Source organism: Bactrocera neohumeralis, chromosome 5 (assembly GCF_024586455.1).
Source record: "Bactrocera neohumeralis isolate Rockhampton chromosome 5, APGP_CSIRO_Bneo_wtdbg2-racon-allhic-juicebox.fasta_v2, whole genome shotgun sequence".
Taxonomy (NCBI): Eukaryota; Metazoa; Arthropoda; class Insecta; order Diptera; family Tephritidae; genus Bactrocera; species Bactrocera neohumeralis.
The window spans coordinates 37,038,891-37,055,623 of record NC_065922.1 but is presented as its reverse complement, the minus strand read 5'-3'; the positions used below and the strand labels follow the sequence as shown (position 1 = coordinate 37,055,623).

Sequence of the window (16,733 nt, the reverse complement as noted above, 5' to 3'; positions counted from 1 at the left end):
TGCTTTGTTAGTCGATTCTACTAACAATCATCGTGTTTTGCAAACAGGCGCAAAATGGCGAAGACTGTCCAGGACTAAAGACTTTTAGCTTTAGCAAAAATTTCGCTTTCAAACTTTGTCATCGAATGCACTATACTACTGTGAGCCAAAAATCGCAACACTTTGTTCATAATTTTCAAATTCTTAATTTATAACTCAAAATCTCAGTTGTTGAAGTCAATTTCCGGAATAGCCTTCAATATGCGTAGCGATTCACGTTTAATGTTTTCAATTGACTCAAAACGGTTCCCCCAAAACGGTCGTTTGTAGGTACTGAATAACAATGAACCGCTAAATCAGGCGAACACGATGGTTGCGGCACGATATTGGTTAAAAATTTGGCGTTAAATTCAAGAAGAATCAATGCAGTATGCGACGACGCATTATCGGGGTCAAAAACCAAGACTTGTCGGCCCATAACTAAGGTCTCTTTATACAAATAGTTTAACACAAATTACGCATAACACTCCAATAATATTCCGTGTTGACATTTTGGCCGGTTGGAAGGGATTTGGAGTGCATTACACCTCGATAATCGAAGAAAACTGTCAACATAGCCTTCATTTTTGATCCGCTTTCACGTGGTTTTTTCGGCTTCGGCTCACCTTTGCCACGATATTCGGCCGATTGATCGTCTGTTTCTGGGTCGTAAGCGTAGATCTAAGACTCATCGCCAGTAATAATACGTTTCATGACATCCTGTTAGTCGGAAAGCATTGTTTCACAGACGTTAACGCATCGCTGTTTTTCGAAAAAATTAATGATTTTTGTACCAAGCGTGCATTTACTTTTCTTACGTCCAAATGATCTTTCCAAATGGCTTTAACTGATCCTTGCGCTCTTCCAACGATGCCAGTAAGATATCTGGCTGTTAAACGTCAATTCTCAAGCAGCAATTCCTTTATTTTATTGACCTGTTGATGATTAGTTGATGTTGATGGCCGTCTTTGACGTGGTTTGTTGTCAACGCGTTCTCGATCCTCTTTGAATAGTTTGTACTAATCAAAAACATTTGCTTGCGACAAATAATTATCACCGAAGTCCTTTTCCAACATTCTGAACGTTTCGACACCAGAAATTGATTCCGCACACCAAATTTAATAGAACTTCTTTGTTGAATAATTCCACTCATCGTAAAAATCGCCGAATACACTTTATGTCCTTCAAGAAAACAAGCGTATACTAAACACTAATCATTATTTTGAAAAAACATTTGGCACAGTTGTCACTGATAGACATACTAATCTAGAAAAAAATATGTCGACGAATGGGTTTTTGCGCGAAATTTAAATTATAAAGTCTTATTATTTTTTAACTACAGAAGTATATTACTTATTCGAGTTGTCTAACTTTGTTTTAGGTTAGTTAGAGTTATGTGACTAAGCAGAAAAGTATGGGTGGCGAGTAAGTTAGCTTTCAGCTGTATCTTCTCTGTTTTCGAAAGCTCCAATGGAAGTTTTCGAAAATTCGAGGCGAAATGCCAAGTAAAAGAGGGAGAGATGGCTGTAAATAGTCATTATCATATTATGTCGAGATTCACATGCTCTGTGATGACGCTAAGTAATCATTGATCATGGAAATTGTCCTTAAACTGCCCTTAAACTCATCCAGATGATATGTTATTGAAGAGCTCAGAGTTTCCGGTGGTTCTACCTAGAAATAAGTTCATTCATTCATTTTCTGCAACATCACTCGATAAAACACCACGAGAAATAAGGTTGATGATACATTCTAAATAAGATAAGGCTTCATGAGGAATTCCTCATTCAGTTAATATTTGTGTTTGTGCTCGAAAGAAAACACCAAAAAAGCACGACAGTTGGAAGCTCACCTGACTTACTCCGATCTGGAGCTGCCAAAAAATGTTTTTTTTTTTAACGCGGTTGTTGACATTATTTCAATTCTCTCTTCGAAAATAGTTTTCAATGACACTCTACCAATTTGGGATTTGTTAGAAAAAACTAGAAATACCGTTTGAGTATGTCTTTAAAATGTAGATTTTAGCTTGAAAGGCCGGTAAAACAACAGGAGGATTTCTCTTTGACTCTCATCAAAAATTGCGGATCGCATGCTTTGCGAGCAAAATACAGGGAATTTGACAAGAGAAATGAAAATAATACAAAATGGTCATTGTTGCTGTTATGAACGAAATTATCTCCATATTCCATCTTTATAGAGCTGGAAGTGAGCATAACTTTATTGCAATGAGAGGCCTAAGAAAGCTTGACTCTCCGCTACACTGTGGGAATAAATCAGAATTTACTACAATTTCCATTCGTTAACCCTTTAATAACCCTTAAAGCCTCTGTGTACTTACACATACATACATATGTGCAACTTAAAATTCCAAACAAAATGGCGTGCCGTGGAAAATTCAATACTTTCAACAACAATTCGACCCAGAAGTGGGACTTTGACTTAAGTTATTAATAACTTTACGCCGAAACTTTAGTACGATGACGAATGCAAAACTTTAGCTGTTAGACTATAAACTTTCTGCTCCAAATTTTGCTAAGCAAAACAGCGCAGACACAGCGCCGCGGACGGCGTTGACGTTGACGCCGGCGGCAACGGTACAAGTCCATTAACCGCAGCGACCAAACGCGACTAAAGCGTGTGAAAGTGTTTTAAAGCGCGCGCGAGAGAGAGACAAATAGAGAGAGAGAGCGCGCGATGGAAGTAAGTGGGAGCGAGCGAACGATTGTCGAGGAAGTTTGGCGAAAAGTGCAAGAACTTTTCATAAAAATTAATTGATAAACTTTGATAAAAGCGCAAAACTTGAGTTAAGTAGAAAGTAGCGCCCGACGGAAGACGGCTGTGTAGGGGCGAGTGAACCCTGGGTGCGAGTTGTTGTTGCAGACGCTAAAAGCATGAGTCATTGCCAAGTCAGACAGGAATTTCTAACACTTTTCCGAGACCGACCGCCTTTAGACGTCAGCTGTCCGCTTGTCTGGCGCTCGCGCCGTGCCGCCTACAGTCTGTCGTGTGTGGGTGAGGGTGTTTGTGAGCTCTGTACTTTGGCTATAATTTAAATAACAAAAGTTGTTAAGAGAAAAAATTAGAACTTTATGTTTGGTGTTTGGATTTTAACGATGATGGCGCTGACGTAGACGTCGGCAGCGCAGCTACCGCGCTTCTTACTAGGTCATATGGCAAAAGTTGGCGGTCGCTGAGCAAAAGTTAGAAAACTCGAAGTTTTGAGTTTTGGTGTGAAAGTTGTTGCGCCTTTTGCCAGCCGCCGACGACGCCATATTTTTTTTAGTGTTTTTCGTGTTGTTGTTGTATTAATAATATTTGCTAGCTAGCTCTTTCGTACGCATTGTCTGAGCGGTATCTACTTTTCAAACTGTTTTGCGGTTCGGTGGAAGCCGGTTTATGTTTTGAAATTTCGGCGACGACCTTGAAAAACTGTAATAAGAAGTTTATAAACAAAGTCAAATATACAAGTCCAAAGCTACAGGCAAACAAATTTAAACGAAACACACACACACATGCATACATAAATGTTCTATAATACAAATATATGGAAAAAAGTGGTCGCCTAAATATTTAAGGCTTAATGGGCGCTTCAAATGTGGCGCACAGGTCAAAAGGTCAAGCACTCAACCAGTGATACGCCGCCTACTCGAACATTTTTTCGAAATTATTCTTAAGCTAAACTTTTCCAAGATTTGGGATCCTACTTTAAGCTCCTCGCTACCCGGAAGCGCTTCGAGCACGGCCGAGTGGCCTTCAATTCACTTACATACAAACATACATATGTTGCTACATACTTATAAGCTACTGATATTTGTTTGCCTCAACGAACCTGAGCCTACGTACCCTATCGCTGGTGTGCAACTGTGATTCCATGGCATTTATGTCGGACTTGAGGCGCATCATTTGCGATTCGACGCGCGCATTTTCCCGTTGCAATTCCGAGATCTCTGCTTCGAGCGTGTTCAAGTCCTCACCCACGCCGCTGCCATTGCCGCCACCGCCGCCATTTGTTGAGGGCACGTTATTGTTATTGTTGTTATTCGCGTTATTTGTTGCATTATTGCCGTTACTGTGGTTGTTGTTGGCGGTATTGTTGCCTTGCAAACTGTCGGGCAGGGTAGCTGTGCCGGTCACCGACGACGAGACATTGCCCAGCGCAGCGGTTGAGCTCACCACCGAGGCGTTGTTGTTGCTGCTACTATTGCTGAGATTACTTGAAACGGAAGCGGACGAGGAGACAGCGGAACCGACACCGCCCATCATCATGTCGATGCCTGCGCGCAGAGGGGAGCATAGAGAAATATAAATATAATATATGTAGAATTTTAAGTTGAAATTTTTAAGTAAATTTTTATCATTTTACAAAAAGTTGTGGTTTTAGGAATTACAACAAAAAAAATATGTGCGCGTGTGCTAAATTTTAGTTGTACCAAATTTATTGATATAGTTTTGGGTACAGTCTGGGCAAAATTACAAAGGTGTAAATAAAATTGTTGTAAATGATAAGAAATCAGTTTTAGTACACTTTAGAATTTAGTACAAAATTTTTTTTTGCAATTTTAGTACACTTTAAATTGTTGTACTAAAATATTACTTTCGATTGGCAGTTATGCAGCATAGCTCACTTAGCTCACTTAGCACTAATGAATCAAAAGCGGCTTCAAAATTGTTGTACTAAAAATGTACTAAAATAAAAAATGCTTATTAAGCATGTTTCTTTTGATTTTTGAGAGATTCTATGGGTATATTAATTATTACTTTTTGGTAAAGATAATATTGCGAGCAATATGCATATGTTTAGCAACATGTTTATTTAATTTAATACTGAAGATATGCTTTTATAAAGAAACATCAAAAAGTTGCTTGAAACTTAATTTTTTTAGCTTAGCAACATGTTCATAGCAACAAAAAAATATGCAAAAATATGGTTACAAAATGTATAGCAAAATTGCAATGCTGCCTTCTCATGGAAAAATATTCCTAGCAATATACATATGTTTACATAATTTTTAAAAATACATATTTTTATAAAAAAATCTATGCATTATGCTGCAATATAAAAAAATAGGAAAAAAATAGAAAAAAAATTAACAAAACACAAAATGTAGCTAGCAACATTCGTTTAGCAACATTTCCTTAAAACTGACTTTTTTGTCACCAAAAATGATTGGTGATGAGCCGTAAGTATAAATAAAAGAATTTTATAAAAAAAATGTTACCGGCAACAATTGTTTAGCAACATTTTCCTAAAACAAATTATTTTACAAGATAAAAACTTGTTGCTAGCAGCATTTGTTATATAAAAAATTAACAAAACAAAATATGTTGCCAGCAATATTTGCTTAGCAACATGTTCTTCAAACTGACTTTTTTGCCCAAAAGGATTGATGATGAGCCGAAAGTATAAGTAAACATATTTTATGAAATAAAATTGAAATGTTACTGGCAACATTTATTTAGCAACATATTCCTAAAACATATTTTACAAAATAAAAAATGTTGTAGCAATATTCGTTTCGCAACATGTATTTACAGCTGATATTTTTGCCAAAAATGATTACTGATCAGTCGAAAGTATAAATATAAGTCTTAAAAAAAAATAACAATAAAGTTTCTAGCAACATTTGCTTGGCAACATATTCTTAAAATATCCTTTTTCACAAAAGTTATAGGTTATGAGCGGAAAAATATTTTATAATATAAAAAAAATGTCGTCAGCAACATTTGCTTAGCAACATTTTTTTCCAAATTTATTTCTGCAAATATGATTAGTTATGCTAAATAAAAAAATACAAAAAATGTAACAAAATAGAAAATGTTGCTAACAATTTTTTTTGCAACATACTCTTAAACCTTTTGTTTGCAAAAATGATTGTGTGGTGAAAATATATACTAATGTATATGTAAAATATTTTACAAAATATAAATAAAACTTTTTTTAAGCAAAAATTATTATTTAATAAAGTTAAAAAAAAATAAATAAATAAAAATATTCACAAGAAAAAACAAAAATGTTGCTGACAACATTTGCTGTGCAACTTTTATAAAAGAGTTCATAACATTGCCAACATTTGTTTAGCAACATTTTCTAACACATCCTTTTTACCCAAAAATTTTTAATTATGAGCTAATAAAGAAAAGTTTACAAGAGAAAACAAATATGTTGCTGGCAACATTTGCTTAGCAACATTATTTTTCCCAAAAATTATTAATTTGGAGCCAAAAATATAAATAAAAAAAATTTAAAAGGGCATACAAAAATGTTGCTAGCAACATTTGCTGAGCGACATTTATAGAAGAATTTAAAACATTTGTAAATTAAATTTTGTTTCACTAAATTAAGCTTGCAGACCGCTTATTAAATATGTTGGTGTACTTTATAATAAAAAAGTTGGTAAAAAAATTATTGCTAACGCAAATAATATGAATAAGTGTAAGCTTATAAGTATTTTACAAAAACAAAAAAGGTGGACTGAGCATTAGAGCTTACCTTAGTCTTCATGTCAATCGATCGGTGGGTAGGTGATACAGTATGGAACGGAACGATTCGGTTTAAATGTCGTTACGATATTTAGATTTAAGGTACTGTGTGTATTTTTTATAATTATATTTTTTTTTTGGTTTTGGAAGCAAAGACTTTTCAAAGTGAATTTTTCTTTTAGAGAGTGGCATTTGAAAAATCTTAAACAACGTTGTATTTGCTATACATGTACTTATACATATGTACTTGTATGTATGTAAAAGTGTGTTTAGTATTGGTTTTGCTAATCAAAATGCTCATTCTATAGCAGATATTCGGCACCGATACAAAACGTCGCGTAATCTAAACACAAATAATCCACATGAAACGAAACGTATAAGAAAAAAGAAAGAAAACGAGAGAATAATTAGAAATTAATATTAGAATTTTTGTTCGTATTGTTTAATTAGAGTTAATTAAAAGTTAATTAGTGGAGTAGATTACATACAATTACTGCATTTGCTAAGTGCTTAGCACGTTTCTAATTAATTACGCAATTACTTACTAGAAAATTATAATAAAATATTTGAAATAATACGCTTTCTTGGCGTCACAATAAAGAACACTAAACAAATTCTTTAAAAGAAAATTTGAAAATACTTTATTAGCACACGCACACATACGAAATGGAAATCGAAACCGAAACGGAAAGCATAAAGTGATTTCATGTACTTTTAAGTGGTGTTCGAAAACAAAAGCAACACATGTTCGAAAAAAGTTATGCGAGACAATCTCATTGCTTACCTGTATAGCCCTTGGGGTAGACCATTGTAACATCGTCGAATTTTGGTTTCTTCATGCCTTGACTGGCAGCGCTGCCGCAACCTGCAGTTCAAACGAGTGTGAAAACAAGAAGAAATTGCAAGAAATGTAAAGGGTTAGTAATTTGCGCCGCTGTTAATGAGTTGGTTCGCAAGACATTACCAAAATGTTGAGCATACGCACCGTCAAACTTCATCGCAGTCGCCGCAGCGACGGCGGCTTTATGCTGTTCTACGGTGCCGCCGGCCTCGAGTACGCGCATTTTATTGCGATTCGCGATGGGACAGCCGGAGGCGCTGTAGAATGGAGATTGAGAGGTAAGAAAAGAGAAAGTGGTTAATTATGCGTATGCAGTGTGGCAAGCAGCGGAATTGATGTTAATATGTGTGCTCTTTGTGTGGAGTGTGTATATTTATATGAATGTGTATATATACATATGTATGTATGTGTAGTAATAAAGAATATTTACCTTCTGTGCGATAAGAATTTGCCAGTGGAATGGCCAGAGCCGTCACAGCCGGGTATGGGACATCTGAAGAGAGATGAGAATTTGTGGTTAGGTTAATATATGCGATATATTAATGAAAGATCCTTGGATTCCAAAATATTTTATACGCTAGCGTAAAATAAATTAAAAACCCTAGAGTAAAAATGTCAAAAATTTGTGGGAATCAGAGCCTTTACTTCTTTCTGTGAAACGTAATTCAGATATATATTTTCTAATGCTTTGACAACCTCTTAAAATATTAAAAGATTCACATCAATGACTGCTAACTCAAATCATGTACGTAAGTTATTTGAAAATGAAGGCAGAAGTAGGAGTCAGATTATAAATCGATAATCCGACGAACCCAGAAACCGATACCTATCCTTTTTAAGTTGATTCAGACCTCAGCTTTCGAAATAGTTTGATTTTTCAAGTTTCTGATTTGTTACTTAATGCCAGTATCGGTTATGTCTCCTGGTTCGCCGAAGATAAGATTGTCAAAATGTCTTCAACTTCAGCTTTGTAAAGATAAGAAAACAAAGTTTGACAAATGGTACCTAGGGGAATGTGATGATGAAAGTCTTGATATTTCTTTGCATTTTCTCACTATTATTACTGCTCTTGTTGGAGTGAATGCGCAAGAGCTCAAAACGATACACTGAAATTTCAGATCAGGACGAGATGGAATATAAGGACACGCACGATCACCAAGATCATGAGAAAGGGCATCGAAGAAAACACGCTTGTTTTATGCTTATAACGTCTCGAAAAGATTAAAGGATGGTTGTTGACAAAATGACAGATAAGAACTTACTAGCATCACATGCGAGCTAAATGATTATTAGTAACGAGGACACGAACAGTTTTCCAATACATATGGCTAAAAGAGACACAGCTCACGACTTTCCGGTCTTTGACTAAGTATCCTCTGGGTAGCTTAAGAACGATCCGTTTGAAGGCGAGCTAAAGTGAGAAGGCGAAACATCTCTCCACAGGGTTGTGCGGTTTGAGACCCGCCACATAAAAAACACATTCGTCCCAATGAAAGAAGAGAAAAACATCTCTCCACAGGGAGAACTCGCCTCATAAGAAAACAGTTCCAAAGAGGAATAACATCGGAAAACTTGTTCAGACAAAGACCTATAAACAATATATTGGCATAACAGCCTGTCTGTCAAATTCAAGCTAACCTAATTAAAGTATAGTGTAAGTACTCACCTCAGCGGCTCTGAGTCCTGTCCGTCGCGTGGCTTACTCTTCGGTTTATTGGCGCGCGGACAACCCGATAAACTGCGATGCGATGAATAATTGCCGGTGACATGACCCGAACCATCACAGCCGGGCGTGGGACATTTCAGTTCTTGCGAGTGTGGCTGCAGATGATTGCGATCGCTGCGCGTACAGCCCGTCAAACTGTGGAGGTGGATACAAAACAAAAACCAAAAATTAAAATCTACGCTAGAAAGCAGTGAGAGCAGTCGAGCAATAAAATAAAGAATTCTTAAGCATTGTAAGGCATGCAATGAAAGCTTTAAAATTGGGAAGCTGCTAAAGCAAATTCTATCAGTATCTCTGCCTAACCGAGCGCAATGACGGCTGATGCGTTTAGAAATCAATCGGTTGATAGCAAAAAATCCACTTTTGTCCATACAGAGTTGAGTATTGAAAGTTTGCTTTCGGTTTAATAAATTTATCTGGCAAATTGCAAGCTTATCGCTGGCTGCAGGAGCGCGCACAAAGAAAACTAAATTGAGTGCTAGCTATAAGAGAGTATGCGGGTGTAAAGGTTCGTGCATGCACACTTAGAAACGGATAAACCCGTTTATTCAACTATCAATTGGTCAGCGTCCGCCTGAGTGCGCACTTAAAAGTTTAAGTGTGCGAGTCCGTCGCTCTGCCGACCGGCCATCCGCCTGAATGACTGCTTGCTCACATAAGCGCGCAGATTTGTATTGCAGCATTCGATTCGTAAAGCCAGCTTTAAATTGGATTTCGATTGCCTTCTACGGGAGTGGTCATAAGTTTCGCTGTGCGCTCCAAACTTCACTCAAGACAAAGGCGGCTTCAGTTAATCATCGCACACATTAAAGAATTTGGCTTGCTTTAAAGTCTCTTTGCTGGACGTGAGTGAGTCTTTACTGCCTTCATCATCGGTTAGCTCGTAAACTAGTTTTATGCGACAATGCGCCGCTCTGCCGTCACCAACTCTGACCATCACGGCAGCACCTGCCGGTCGCTCTACGCTCGTGTGCGTCCGCTCGTTTGAAGAGTAATTTCAATTTATTGCCACTCTGTCGTTTGGGGGCCACACATCTTTATAAATATTAAAATCTGTCAAAAAGGACACAGTTTTCCAATGCAGGCCCATACTCGGCAGTCGGCGCACATTTTCATTAAGGTTCGACAACGTCACTACACACAATGGTCCTTTGTCAATGCGAAACACAACTCAACTCAACTCAGCTCGTCTGATAAGTGTCATTATTGCATATTTTAATATTTTCCATAATATTCGTAGATATGACGGTACACGAATGTCCTGCCAAGCGCTCGAGTCACATACACCATACATACACATATATATAAAGACATTGACAGGGACATTTGCGCCGGTGTGCTCTTTTCATTATCGTAATAACGAGACTAGTGTCCTTTCCGGCGAATGTTGCCACTTGCGGCAGAAACACCACCCCTTCACACACAGACGCGCGCTCAAAGGGGTTGGACAAACTATTTTACAGTGGACAAAAATGTTGCATGCGCCACCATGAGTAACGGTGGTAACGGTACGTCAATACACATATGATGGTATAGGATACAACAAAAATGTTAGTAAAAAGGATGCTAAGCACACGAATATGCAAACGAACTCAAACGAAGTAGCAATAAAGTAGCTGTTAGTAGTAAAGTGATTTGACTTGCCATTCGACTAACCTATCCTTTGTCTTGTCGTGTTGCGGTATATGTTGTGGCGGCGGCATGGAGTAACACGACGCTGGACTGGGTGAGTAGCCGCCCGATACGGGTGTCGGATATCCGCCGGGACCGACAGCAGTCGCATAAGGATTGCTGCATTGATATGCGGCTGGACCGTAGCCATGATAGCCGGCTGGGGGATAATCAGATTGTACGACCATGCCATAGCCGGGATGAGGGGAGTAGCCTAATTTTGCAAAGAAGAAGAAAAAACACAGATGATTAAAATGAAAGTAAGTAGCAAGCCGCAAGAAGCCAAAATTATGGCTTTGGTCAACAGATACAAATCTTTAAAGTCAAATTTTTAAACACAAATCTTTAAACACAAATCTTTAAACTGAAATCTTTGTACACTTCAACGCTTCACTTACCACTTGGATCACGATAGCTGTCGATGTAGTGCGAACCGCCGCTGTCCGGTGTCGATTCACGACTATATGGACGCGGTCCGCCTATGTGTCCGACCAGCCCGAAACCGAGTGGTCTTGGTGGTCCGCTGAAATCGACCGGCTCCATTTGTGGTGAACGTGGCGCACCGTTAGCGCCGGTTGGTGGTACACCTGGTCCAAAGCCTTGTGGATGTCCGACGACCAGACCGTCGGGATGTGTACCGTACTGTGGACTCGTGATAATACTGTAAAGATTGAGAGAAAAATATAGCTTTAATAAATGAAAACGTCGATTTTTTGGTTTATCTTAAAAGGACATTGCTGGGAGGGATGTGCCTCTAGGGTTGAGTGGTATATGTGTGAAATGTTTGGAACTAAGGTGTGCTTGATAAAACTAAGTGTGCCTAATAAAAGCATTGCGTACTACGACTGTATCGTGTTTACAACAGAAGTCTTTTTAAATACGATTCTATTAAGCAAGGTATGAAATACTAGAGTGGTTCAAGCCAAAACTTCAACCTTGCCCAACAGGCCAATATATTTAGGCCTCAGCCTCTCTTGAATAAATACCGCACAGAAGTAAAGTGTTACTTGATATAAATATCAGATTCTTCATAGCTTCTTCTTTAAAAAAATAAATAAAGTAAATCCCAACCAGTTCCGACCGTAATTCCGGTCTCACGAAAGGAACAAAATATTTTATTCCACAACTAGTGCTTGACAAATTGTCCAAGGCATTCTTCTCTTATTAAAAATTTATTAGTCCCCACAACACCTCTTACCTGTGTGGCAGGCGTGTGACGCTCAGATCCAACGTTTGTCCCTGAGGACTTGGCACTTGCGGACTGGCGATGTTGGGGCTCGCACCAGGCTGTGGACTGCCCGCGCCCATACGCTGACTGTACTGGTTGTGTGATGCTGGCGAGTTGAAACCGTGCGGACTGGACGAAGTCACCGAGGCGGAGGCTGACAAATCTACGACCGGAGCACCAGGTGGTGACGGTGAACCGCTTTGCTTCGGTTGCTGTTGTTGTTGCTGCTGCTGCTGCTGTTGATTTTGGTAAGCGGCGGCGGCAGCTGCTGCTTGCGCCGCTGCCATCTTTACCGACAAATTAATGGCGGAAAAGCCTGGCGGCAATGGACCCATACTCGGATCATAGTGATACATGGGGCGTGGATATATTGGACCACCATTGGCGAGTTCATCGTGTTCCGCTTTGGCCATTAACATTTGTTGTTCTTGCAAGTATTTCTGCTGCTGCACTTGCAAGTCGTCTGCGGACTGTGGCAGATAATGATACATATTCGAGGGTGGTCCCTGACGCTGACCATTGCAAATGGGATCGTAGCGTTCGAAGGCTGTCGGCATACCGGCTACACTGGATACGCCCGTGGCATCAGCATAGGCTGCTGCAGCGGCGGCCGATGAGAGCGATGTGGGTGGGTTGGCATCGTAGGCGCGTGCATTGGGCGACATCGCATTGGTGGGTGCACCATTGGCAGTGAGCATTTCCTGTCCATAAGCAGAGGTGGGTGGTTTGCCACCACCTAGACTGCCATCACCAACGCCGGCACCACCACCAGCAACACCATTCCCCATGTGCTGCGCATAGCGCATATGCTCGTAGTGATGTTGTTGATGTTGTGCGTCGTCATGATGACCATCGGTGCGATAGGCATCGGCACCGTTCACGGAAGCACCATTGCCAGCGGACATCATTAGCGATGATGAGTCTTCGATGAATGGACCGCGTTGTTGATGCATTGTGTGCTGTTGTTGTTGTTGATGTGGATTATGTGGACTTTGTTGTTGCGCCTGTTGTTGATGTTGCTGCTGATGTGGGTCGGCCATTGTATGCGTTGGTGGCTGCTGTTGGGGTGGCTGTTGTTGTTGATGCTGTTGCTGCTGCTGCATGCTCACGTAGCCGGATGCTTGAAGTGTTCCGGTCGCACTTCGGACACCACTCAAGTGTGGCGCGTGCAAATTATCTGAGTTCGTTGTGGACACAGCGCCGGTATTGGGCGCATTACCGTTAGCCGAACGGTCTGTTGGACCACCGCCGGTGCTGTCCGCATTGTTCATATATGGATGCATGGGACTTTTGTTGTATTCGGACTTGACGCTGGCGACCGGACTGAATTCCGATTTGATAATTGGCATTGCGTTGCTCGCCGCACTTGAGTTCGTCGTCGAGCTCGAGCTGTGGCTGAGTGTGTTGTGGCTGGCGGAAGTATTACTATTGTTGTTGCTGCCGGTCGTGACGTGCCCACTATTGTTATTAATGCAGCTGATGTTGTTGTTGTTCAAGTATTGATTCGAGGCGATTTTTAACTTTTCCAAATGAGGCAACTCCTTCGGCTCGGACTTTAACGTGTCTACCACAGCTGTGGGTGAGAAATGGAGAGTATAAGAGTGGGCGATTTCGATTTTAACGAAGTGTGTAGCAAAAAAAATTGAAATATACAACAAAAAGTAATGAACAAACAAGGGACAAATTGAAGCATTTTAAAAAACGCGAGCTCGAAACCTCAAATTGAGGGGTAGAGATTTTTAAAATATTTACAAATGGATATAATGCCTCCCTTTAAGGCGACAAACCTGCAACCTCACTGTGAAGCTCCTCTCGCAGGGGTTTCAAAACATCTTCAGCCTCAAGTCTCTCACGAGGCGCGTCATATTTGCTATCTATCGTGGTGTGACTAAGCGTAATTGGCCTCTTGCTTAACACTGCTTGTTGCTCTCTTTTCGCGGCGCGTTTTACTGCCTTCGGACAACCGGATAGACTGCGATGTACACTACGATGTGCCTGCACATGACCACGTCCATTGCAACCCGGTGTGGGACACTTGAGAATTTGCTCATGTAAAGCCAATACTAAACGTGTGTTGGCGTTTGGGAATGCAAGCATAAGCCAAAGAGGGTGAGAGAGCGATTTGTGGGGAGTGAGAGAGAATGTTTGTATTAATTTTCTGGCAAATAATTTCTAGACTTATCACAACACCGTTCTACTACGAGTACGAGTACGTTTACGATCACGAGCATTTGGCATTCCACAGAGTTCAGAATTAAAGTAGTCAGCAGTCAGGCGTTGCCGAGCAGCCTTCGTCAGAGGCAGAGTTAAGGAAAGTGATAGTTGACTAGTTAATAGTTGTTTAGTTTAGGCGTTCCGTAGTAATAGGCATAGTCACAAAGAGAGTAAGAGAGCTACTGATGCTTGATCATTGCCGATAGTGGATAGGCGAACATTATAATTAGTGAGTAGGAGAAGAGTTACAAACATGTATGTAGAGAGTTGCGTCAGAGGAGAGGCTGAGTATGTGAAAAGCGGGCACATTTACTAGATACCAGGTGCTTTGGTATAGATTTATTTTCTAGTTTTTTAGGTTAAGTTTTTTATATTTTGATTGTCTAAATAATCTCTACCCCATTCAAAGTAATTCAGTGTTTCAAAAATTAACATTAATTATATATTGAGAAAAAAAAATTATTTTGTAAAAAAATTATTATTTATCATAATAAAAAATAATTTTGATTAAATGAAGATGAATAATGGTGTGCGTTGGAGAAAAGTATGCTTTATGGGTTACCAACTGGCTTCAATTTAAATAAAAACGAATAATTTTTACAAAGCAATCATAAAATATATAAAATAAAAATTAAAAAAAATTGTAAGAAAATATAAATATTAACAAAATAGAGATATTAAAAAAATTAATAAAATTGAAAAAAAATTCAAAAATATTAAAAAAGAAATATACACATATTAAAAAAAACAAACCAATAAAATTGAAATTCTGCAAATTTTTTGAAACTGATTTTTAAAAATAAAATCAAAAATTATGTTAACAAAATATATAAAAAAATGCAATCAATAAAATAAATACTAAAATGTAATAAAAAAAATAATAAAAACACTGTATATTGACTTATCCACTTTTTACTTTTCAGCCTATATACAACTGCGCAATAAAATGCGCAGCACTCATTCCATAACCAATACAAACTGCATGCATTAAAGAGAAATAATAATTAAAATAACAACACTCATACATACATGCCAAAAATCAAGTAACGGTACATTACAAACATACAAGCTGTTAAAAAATATTGTTTTTAACTTACATTCCGAGGTGACTTTATCACGTTTTGGACAACCAGATAAGCTATGGAAGGAGTAAAATAAACGAAGGGTTATGTAGTTTTAAGTATAAAGTCAGCGCTGCATTTTTGGTTTAAGTTCACACTGTAGAAATGGCTTTAGAAGACTGATTTCAAAACTTTATATCTTTATGTGCTAAAAATGGCGTAAAAATCTTTTTACAACAGTTGGGACTTTTAATTTATAATAAAGAGTTATGATTCAGCAGTTGACAGCCGACAACTGACAGCTGACAGCTAAATTTTCGGAGCATATTATGCCTAATTGTTATTTGAAATCGAGAAAAAAGTATTTTTTAAATTGACTGCTACTTGCTAAATACATAAAGCGTGTTAGAAAGATAGGGTTGCCATATTGCTTAAAAATTATTATTATTTTTGCAATTTGTAAAAGAATTTTTATAACATTAAAATTCAAAAAAAAAAAGGTGAATTAAGTCCAGTTGGGATTTTTCCATTGCCAGTTGACAACTGACAGCTGACAACTGAAATTTTGCACGATTTTTTTATAATTACTGTTACTTCTTGCTAACTATAAATAAACCATATTTATAAAGACAGGGTTATCATTTTTCCTAAAAAAAATAACTTCAAAAGAAAACATTGCTTTTTTAAGAAGTTAGTTGAATATGATTTTTAAACACAAAAATGTCTGAAAAAATTAAATAAAATGAAATTTTTTAATGGCAAAATCGGAAAATATTTTTGTATTTTTCAATCCAGTATTTGAGATTTTTTTCAAACCGGTTTTTAATTTTAAATTTTTTCTTTAATTTTAGTTTTAAGGGTTCAATTTTTTTTAATCCAGCATTTAAGATTATAAACTTATTTTTAAGCTCCGGTATTTCGTATGAAAAATTCCAAAACTATTTTTTATTAATATTTCGGGATTACAATATAAAAAAATTAATTTATGTGTTAAGTCAATTATTTTTAAATGCATAATTGGCAACCCTGTTCTCTTTTTTTTCAAAAGCGAAGCACTTTCATCAGTGTGAACTCAATATTTCTTTAAAAAAAAGTTTGACATGAGTTTTTGTACCTGCGATGGTGTGAGTAAAGCCCCGTGATATGTCCTTGGCCGTTACAGCTTGGCGTGGGGCACTTGGTGCCATCTGCAACGAATGTGGGAGGAACGGTATAAAAACTAAAACCAAAAATGACGCACGAAGGCACATAGAAGAGCGCAAGAAATGACAACTTCATAAATAATTAGCAAAATAAATAATTAAGAAATAATTTTCAAAAAGTCTTAAAGAAATCATTCAGATAAATTCAAAAAAAAAAAAAATAATAATAATAAAAAATAAATAAATAAATAAAATAAAATAAATACATGAAGTGCAATAAACACGCGTCTGGCAACTTTATTAAATATTCTGCATGCTGATTTTGAAAAATAACAGAAATATGCGCTGTCTC

At 37.9% G+C, this 16,733-nt stretch overlaps 1 protein-coding gene across 8 annotated transcripts in view; it reads right to left on the bottom strand.

Annotated features, from left to right (window-relative positions):
• LOC126759624 (ankyrin repeat and KH domain-containing protein mask) overlaps nucleotides 1-16,733 on the bottom strand; it is a 42,783-nt gene that overhangs the window by 10,728 nt on the left and 15,322 nt on the right. For 3 of the 8 annotated variants that reach the window (XR_007667035.1, XM_050474515.1, XM_050474520.1), the window contains 10 exons: nucleotides 16,354-16,426; nucleotides 15,276-15,316; nucleotides 11,935-13,537; nucleotides 11,135-11,397; nucleotides 10,710-10,950; nucleotides 9,006-9,200; nucleotides 7,770-7,832; nucleotides 7,463-7,596; nucleotides 7,283-7,363; nucleotides 3,862-4,292 (listed from right to left, as the gene is read on the bottom strand). Coding sequence is in view for 7 of the 8 variants with exons in the window: in XM_050474515.1 (XP_050330472.1) it covers nucleotides 3,862-4,292; nucleotides 7,283-7,363; nucleotides 7,463-7,596; nucleotides 7,770-7,832; nucleotides 9,006-9,200; nucleotides 10,710-10,950; nucleotides 11,135-11,397; nucleotides 11,935-13,537; nucleotides 15,276-15,316; nucleotides 16,354-16,426 (3,125 nt within the window). In the remaining variant the exon portion in view is untranslated. Of the gene's footprint in view, nucleotides 1-3,847; nucleotides 4,293-7,282; nucleotides 7,364-7,462; nucleotides 7,597-7,769; nucleotides 7,833-9,005; nucleotides 9,201-10,709; nucleotides 10,951-11,134; nucleotides 11,398-11,934; nucleotides 13,538-15,275; nucleotides 15,317-16,353; nucleotides 16,427-16,733 lie in introns of all 8 variants that reach the window. The other 5 variants (XM_050474519.1, XM_050474521.1, XM_050474522.1 and 2 more) reach the window with 4 other exon arrangements.